This window comes from Heliangelus exortis, chromosome 24 (assembly GCF_036169615.1).
Source record: "Heliangelus exortis chromosome 24, bHelExo1.hap1, whole genome shotgun sequence".
NCBI classification, from domain to species: Eukaryota; Metazoa; Chordata; class Aves; order Apodiformes; family Trochilidae; genus Heliangelus; species Heliangelus exortis.
Genome location: NC_092445.1, coordinates 1,524,980 through 1,533,593, shown reverse-complemented (window position 1 = coordinate 1,533,593; position 8,614 = coordinate 1,524,980). Strand labels below are relative to the sequence as shown.

At 44.6% G+C, this 8,614-nt stretch overlaps 1 protein-coding gene across 1 annotated transcript; it reads left to right on the top strand.

Annotated features, from left to right (window-relative positions):
- Positions 1-4,977: 4,977 nt before the first annotated feature.
- Positions 4,978-7,338, top strand: HTR1D (5-hydroxytryptamine receptor 1D). The gene has a single exon (XM_071767488.1). It carries the CDS (start codon positions 5,535-5,537, stop codon positions 6,669-6,671), a length of 1,137 nt encoding a protein of 378 aa, XP_071623589.1. The 5' UTR covers positions 4,978-5,534; the 3' UTR covers positions 6,672-7,338.
- Positions 7,339-8,614: the final 1,276 nt, after the last annotated feature.

The window sequence follows — 8,614 nt, the reverse complement described above, 5'->3', positions numbered from 1 at the left end:
ATGGGGACTGCAGGTGAGCGCGGCCGGGGCGCGGCTGGGGCGCTGGCTCCGCGTGGACGGGGCGGGTTCCCGCTGGCGTTTGGCCCGGCCGGGCGGGGGATGCCCGCAGGGTCCCGGTTAGAGTTGGTTCCCACGGCGGGGCCCCGCCGCATCCCCGCGATGCGGGTTCCCCAGGGGAAGGGGGCTGGGGGCTGCCCCGGCACTGCGGCCGCAGCTGGACCGTGCCCGGGGACAAAGTCGGTGTCTCCAGCCCCGCGGTTGGAGGGCGGTGACGGCGCGGGGGGTGCGGGGCTGGATAGCGGGGCCTGCGGTGGCACCGCCGGGCTGGGGGGGGAGGAGGGAACGAGAAGCTCTCCGGCATTGGGATCGCCCTTTCCTACCCCGGCCCAGCCTGGAACGCGGGGACTGAAGCAGCGTTTGTCCTGCAAGTTCATCTGGAAGGAGAGGCTTTGGCTTCACAGGCAATTCGGACTCTTAAATGGATGTTGCAGATCTCGTCCCCCAGGCGCTGGGTAATTGGTAAAATGATACGAACAGTTTGAAAGGGTAAATGTCTATGGATTGCCCTGGGGAAAGCTTTGGCCGACCACAGCTCCTGTCTTGTTACTGTTGTCCCGGCATTATCCCGGTTTTGTGTATCACAGGTGCCTGACTCCTTTGTCAGCAGTGCTTCAGGTGACCAAATATCCCCTCCATTGGAGTACAAAGCCAGGAGTCTCCCCTGTAATGCACCCATCTCTGCTCACATGCCTGCTTGGATGTAAAACATGATTTCCAGGGCAAAGCCCACCTGGCACCACATCCCATGTTAAAGGAAGTTATGGATGTGAACCATTTTTGGGCTGGATTCTACAGCATAGAGCAGGATCCAGCCAAAGACAAGGCCTGCCAACATTGCCCTGTGATCTTGACATGGTTCTGACTTTTCCTAAATGCTGTGGGCAGCAATGTGTGAGATTTAAACAGTGACTCCAGGGAGAATTATGTTTACCCAGAAAACCAGAGTCAGTCTTTTTCCCAGTTTTCAGCTTGACATAAACCACAAAGGATGAAACTTGCTTTGCAAAACTAAGTGGACAACTGACTTCAGAATGGGGGAATTACTTTGCCAGGAACTTCCTCATCACAGGAAGTGTGAATTAGATTATTCCAGGAAGCAATGGTTGGCATCTCTGAAGTTTATCAAGACTTTCTTTTTTCCTTATGATCTCACCAAAGTTAAGGTGGCACCATAACAAAGGATTTAGGTTGTACATCATGCAAATAGTGAAATGAACAAATAGCAAACAAATTGTCAATCTGTTGCTTTTCATGTTGCCTGTAACACTTTCTCATTTTGCCATTTATGCTCAGATCCTGATGGTCTCCAAGGAGCACCCTTACCAGGCATCACTTGTTCATTTTTTCCTGAAATCACAGGTTGTTCTGTCACCTTTGCAGATGATGCTCATGCCCTGTGTTACAATTCTGATGGGCAGGGAGGAGATAGAAACTGAGCATGTGTGATGCAGGCATGTGGGAGTAAATGGCAGAGAATAAGGAAACAAAATCAACCCTTTTCTGTGGTGTGAATAATGCTGGTCTGCAGATCTCTTAGCAATCTGGGGAGTATATTTCTTAAACTGAGGCATATGAAGAAGCAGGAAGATGTGAGGGGCCTGGCTACTTACAGTGTGTAACACAGAGTAAGCACGATGGCAGTGCATTGTCTTCACCTAAATACAAGGAAAAAAACCCAAAACCCATTGAAAAGTTATCAGTCTTCTGGCATCAAGGCAATGCAGTCATCTTGGAGCCATTTGCCTAGTGAGGGTTGTCCTACATCCAGCTCTGAGAGGAACCACACTGATATAAAAAAGCATTAAAAATCACTGGTGTTTTTTCTACCTTTGGAGTAAAGATTCTTTTCTGCCCCCTTGGTGATGCTCTCAGAAATCCATGTAAAAGAGAAACACCTTTCAGAGTGCACACCAGTGAAGATCCCCTGCCATGGGCAGGGACCCCTCCCACCATCCCAGGTTGCTCAGAGCCCCATCCAGCCTGGATTTAAAAACTCCCAGGTATGGATGGGGCTCCCACCACCTGTCTGGGCAACCTGTGCCAGGGTCTCACCCCCCTCGTGGGGAAGAACTTCTTCCCAACTTCCAATCTAAATCTCCCCTCCTCTACTTTGAATCCCTTCCCCCATGTCCTATCCCTGACATCCTAAAAGTCCCTCCCCAGCTTTCCTGTAGCCCCTTCAGACACTGGAAGGACACAACGAGGTCTCCTTGGAGCCTTCTCCTCTCCACACTGAACAACCCCAACTCTCTCAGTATCTTTCCAGCAGAGATGCTCCAGCCCTCTGATCTCCTCCTGGCCCTTCTCTGGACACTCTCCAGCACCTCCATGTCCCTCCTGTAACAGGGGCTCCAGAACTGACCCCATTTCCAGGTGGGGTCTCATGAGAGCAGAGGGGGAGAATCACTCCCTGGATCTGCTGCCCAGGCTTCTCTTGATGCAGCCCAGGATCCTGTTGGCTTTCTGGGCTGCACACAGATGGCTCGTGGTGAACTTCTTGTCCCCCAGCACCCCCAAGGCCTTTTCCTCAGGGCTGCTCTCAAGCCAGGCACTGCCCAGCCTGGATCTGTGCTTGGGATTTCCCTGACCCAGATGCAGGACCTCGCACTTGGGCTTGTTGAACTTCATGGGCCCACTTCTCCAGCCTCTCCAGGTCCCTCTGGATGCCATCCCTTCCCTCCAGCCTGTCAGCCACACCACACAGCTTGGGGTCACTGGCAAACTTGCTGAGGGTGCCCTCAGTGCCACTGTCCGTGTCACCAACAAAGATGTTAAACAAGACTGGTTCCAGTGCTGATCCTTGGGGGATTCCACCTGTCCCTGCCCTCCACTTGGACACAGACCCATTGACAGCCACTCTCTGGCTGCAGCCAGCAAGCCAGTTCTTTATCCACCCAGTGGGCCATCCATCAAACCCAGGTTTTACCAGTTTGGAGACCAGGATGTGGTGTGGGACTGTGACAAAGGCTTTGCTGAGGTCCAGGTAAATGGTTTCAGTTGCTATTCCCTTGTCTGTTGATGCTGTGACCTTTTCACAGAAGGCCACAAAAAAGAAAAAAAAAAAGAAACAAACAAACCAACCAAAAAACCACCCCCCCCAAAAAAAAACCAAAAAAACCAAAAAACCCAAAACACCAAAAACAAAAAAAACCCCCAAAGAGAAATGAAAAAAAAAGCAGAAAATTTTCTTACAGTGAAACTAAATTAACTTTAGTGTCCCTGCTCACTAAGGACAATTTGGAGGACTTCTATAAGTGGAACCTTTATTTCTGGCTGTGGTGAACAACAACAAATCTTCATTATCAGACAGTGCTCAACTAAAGGGTTCACTGCAACCCAAGATCCAAAGTGCAGTGGTCTCAGCAGAGGTGTTCACCCTGTTTAGAACTCTCTTGGCTCCTGCCAACTGCAGGGCAGCTGCTGTGACACCAAGGAGATCTTAGCAACTGCTTATCCTGATGGCTGCTTTCAGAAATTATAATAAATAATACTATTACTGTACACATAGGAAACATAGAGCTATGGGGAACAGTCTAGCTGGCTTTGTAAAGATAAATTATGCCTCAAATCTGTTGAAATAATTAAGAAAAACTGATGATTGCACCATTGGGTGCAATCCAAGTGATATAATTACTAGGAGTCTCAAGAGACTTTTGACAAGAAGGTAAATAAAAGGTAAAGAAAGAAAGTTCAAACTATCATACATATTAAAAGATCTGGGAAAATGTCAGATTGATGCTATGTGATGATTAAAAAACAAAGTAAATAGCAGGAATTATTAGGAAAGACATTGAGAAACAAACAGAAAATACCATTGTGCTGCACAACCTATGGTGTGTCCACCTCCTGGACATTGCTTGTGGCCCCTCTGTCTCAAAAGAGAAGGTGTCAGAGTTGGGAAAGTGTCAGAAAAAAGCAACAAGGTTGAGATGAACTTATGGGCCATTGCCAGAGAGGTGACTGGATGTGATATCCAAAAATTCTTGGAAGTTGAACCTTTGCTCAGGGTCACAAAAATGGCCATTAGGAAGAGAGTTCAGCCTTCCTGGAAAAGAAAAATCAAGAAAGTGAAATATGACACTCTTCTAGTTCCCCTAATTGCAAAAATACACCTCAGAAGAAAAATCAATAGGTCTGACTCACAGAAGATGGATGTTTATTAAAAAATCAAACATGCAAAGCCATAAATGTTCCTTGTGTTGAGATTCAGGAGCTCAAGGGAGGCTGCTTGGCACAAAGTGTTTCGTGCAGAATAGATGATGCTTTTGCTTCACAGATTCCTAACCAGTTCCTAATCAGTTCTACATCAGATGTCATGAACCTGTACCAGACTGATAGAGGCATTTCTCCTTGAGGGTTGGAAGGAGGATGGCCTGGTGATTTTCTTCTTGGAGAAGCAGCAATGTGCTTTGAAGCCATTCATGACCCATATTCATGATTTCTTTCAAGAAAGCTTGGACTGGCATGTGTGAGTGACATCCTGGATCTGGTGGGTGTGTCTGAGTGAAAAGTGTCAAGGAAATCTGTCTTAGGATGTTTTCTTTAGGTTTGTAAATATTTCAGGTTACACTAAGTGAATCCAAAGAAAACTGTGGAAATTGTCTACTGTGATACCTCAACTTCCACAGCTCTTTTATCATCATTCCAGACTAAAACATTTGCTTTCTTTTTCCAGACCCCCTCAACCAGTCTGTTCTTCCTCTTTTGAAGGAATCACCCCTCCACAAGACATTGCAATCATTCACCATGTGCATGGCCAGGAACTTGGAACAAGCTGTGAGCTTGTGGCAACGTGTTGAGTTCTGATACCCAACACCTGAGTTCAGCATTTGAAGACTGAGACTGGAGAGAAAACTTGAATGGTCTGGAGAAGTAAATGAAAAGAGAGTTCTGCATTTTTCAAGAGCAGGTCAGAAGGAATCCAGACAGCACTGCTTTATATCTTGTGTACTGTGCTAGTAAAGTATCCCTTATGACTATCAAAACCTTGACATTCAGCTCTTACAGAGGAAGAAAAAATACTCTTGAGGACAGCTTTGTCCCAAACACAGGGACATCAATTACATTCCCAGGTGTTTTTCTGCCCTCTCACTCTTCAGTTTTGATTTATACAGCTCTGCAAAAGATGAGTTCAGAAAGATGTGAATAGAGATAATAAAGAATGATTTAATTGTGTGCAATGTGAAAATGGAAAAAAAAAATTCTCACCACTTATAGTACCACTTGTATTGCCATGCAGCAGGATCATGGGTGGATGATTATGGTAACATTTTGACAATGATGTCACTGATGTGCTTTGATGGAAAATAGAGCTTAGAGGGCCTTGTGTGTACACTGAAGTTTTCAAAAGTCAGTATTTCTTCCGTGTTGGACTCTAGCAGGAAAAGCTCTACTTCAGCAACAAAAGAAAGAATCTTTCTTCATTGTCCCAAAAATACTACGGTGGAGAGTTAAAAGTGAAATAATAGCAGAGGATGACTCTGTATAACCATTCAGCAGAGCTCTCTCTCCAGAGCTCAGCAAATAAGTCATTAAATTTCACTGAAACACCACTGGCTTTGAATGAAGGGACAGCATTAGGACTGAAGATCTCACTGGCAGTCCTTCTGTCTGCTGTAACTTTGGCAACCATCCTTGCAAACGTTTTTGTTGTTATTACAGTTCTTCTGACTAGAAAGCTCCACACACCTGCAAATTTCCTCATAGGCTCCTTGGCAGTGACAGATCTTTTAGTGTCTGTCCTGGTGATGCCCATCAGCATCGCTTACACTGTCACCCACACCTGGGCCTTTGGCCAAGTGTTGTGTGACATCTGGTTGTCATCAGACATCACCTGCTGCACAGCATCAATCCTGCACCTCTGTCTCATTGCCCTGGACAGATACTGGGCTGTCACTGATGCTCTGGAATATGCCAAACGCCGGACAGCTGCCCGGGCTGTGCTGATGGTTGCTGTGGTCTGGGTGATATCTGTGAGTATTTCCGTGCCACCGTTTTTCTGGAGGCAAGTGGAAGCTCATGAAGAAATCGCCAAGTGTGCTGTGAACACAGATCAGATCTCCTACACAATATATTCTACCTGTGGAGCTTTCTACATCCCGACAGTGCTCCTGCTTATATTGTATGGTAGAATTTATGTAGCAGCTCGATCCAGGATCCTGAAGCCACCTTCATTGTGTGGGAAACGTTTCACTACTGCACACCTGATCACCGGCTCTGCGGGGTCCTCCCTCTGCTCCATTAATGCCAGCCTCCATGAAGGGCATTCCCACTCTGGTGGATCCCCAATATTTATCAGGCATGTCAAAATAAAACTTGCAGATAGTGTCCTGGAAAGGAAAAGAATTTCTGCTGCGAGAGAAAGGAAAGCCACAAAAACTTTAGGTATTATTCTGGGAGCTTTCATTTTCTGCTGGCTGCCTTTTTTTGTCGTCTCCCTAGTCCTGCCCATCTGCCAAGATGCTTGTTGGTTTCATCCCATCCTACTGGACTTTTTTACATGGCTAGGTTACTTAAACTCCTTGATCAATCCCATAATTTACACAGCCTTTAATGAAGAATTTAAACAGGCTTTTCAGAAACTAATACACTTTAAAATGTGTTCATTTTGAGCCTCTCCTGTTGTGTTCCTGACCCTTGGCAATCTTGCAGCCTACCTGGAATCTTTTTGTGCTTTTATTCCAAAGGTTTGTATTGAAAACAGCCAGTGCTGCTGCTACCCTGTGCTGTGCATGTAATTGGTAATTTTTTGCCTATTCTAGAATTCTGTATCCCATAGCAGAACTTGTCTGTGGTCTCTGCAGTGATTGTTTTTGTAATAAAAGTCAGCTTTGTAACAAGTGAAGGAGCATGAACCAGAGAGCTGAGTTTGTATGATGAGATGACATTAATTATCCAGTTCTGCCATGCCTCTGTAACCTGACAGGAGGAAAATATGTGAATATTTGCAGGACAGCAGGATTTCTGCTGTATATTATTAACAATTTATGTAGGCTGAGAAAATTCTGGAGAACAAGGTATGTAGTCTACATTTTCTTTGGAATTTATCCTATCAATTTGAAATTGATAAAACCTGTAACTTTATCAGAAGCAGCAGGGCATAGAAGGCATAGTACATACCTAAGCTCTGTGGGTATTTAATGAATCCTGCATTTAATGAATCCTTTTGGTGGAGAAAGAAAATTTATTTGAAATAACTTTTACCATTTTATCATTAATAGAATAGACAGTGCAGAAATACTACAAAATAAATATCATTAAAATTTTGAAAGGTACCTCGATCATATATTTCTGTTATTTAATTTTTTTTTGCATGCACAAACTGAAACAGGAAAATATGTTCACTACCAATGTGGAATGATTCAACCTCAAAAAAGAGACAGAAGGTTCACTCCTTGGAGACAAGAAATGAAGAGACAGGAAAGAATGAAGTCACTTAGTATCAAAGAAAACTTTCTTAGCAGTCAAGGTTTTGGGGTGGATCTGATATCACTTTCTCTGGATGTCTTTAAGAACAATGTCAGGACCCTTGTCTGAGGCTATGGAGAGGGGTGCAGGTCTCCTGTTATGGGGACTTCTCTGTCTCTGGGATTATTTCCCCTATTTGGCAGGGGGGAAGCTGGCACATGGAGGTCTTGGTTGAAGTAGCAGCAGGCACACAGCTTTCACAATGCCTTCCTTGCCCTTGAGGAGCAGTTCAGATGGTTAAATGGGCTCTTCCAGCTGTTTTCACTCTGGAAACCAATACAGACAACAAGTAGTTTATGTCTGAAAAAACGTATAAAAATATGCCAAGCATATCAATACTTCCCATCTCTTTAGGTTCTTCTTTGGTAAGAAAAGACAGATGTGATTCCCTGACAGCCCCTAGCAGAATTTTATTCCCTTCATTTGTTTCATACCTTTTTGAAACATGAACCTTTGATGCCAGTATCATGCTGCAGCAATGAGTTTCACCACAACCTCTTATGAAAATTTATCCAAGCACAGCTTCATTTCTCTGTCAGCACAGCAAATCCAAGAAGAGCATGGAAAGCATCCCAGGCTCTATGCACACAACTCCTGGCACACTTGGAGCACAGGCATTTAGCAAATACTGAAATTTAAAAATTACCTTTTTTTTTCCATTTCAGCTGTCAGTTAAACCCAGTTATGCTGTCACAAGATGGATTTTAAGAGCTGACATTAGCAAACCTCCCAAATTAAAAGTAATAGTGTAAAGCACAGAACCAAAAAACTGCTCAGTGTAGTTGCACCACAAAGCACATGTACTGTGTGCCTCCACTGCTGAATGGTGTTGTGCAGGTGGAGTTACAGGAAAAAAAAATATTTTCCCCTGTTAGAATGACTGTATATTAAACCCTCCTCAGTTTGCTTACAAACAAGGTCTTGTTCATTCATGTGTGAGTTTGTATTTTAGCTGTAAACCTAGAAAATTCACTTTCAAGTGTTGATACTTCAAGTAAAGATACTACAAGTAAATTTCAGGCTGTGCTATGGAAACAGAATAGTATTTTAACTCAGAATACAGTGTTCTATCAGAGCATTACAAAGT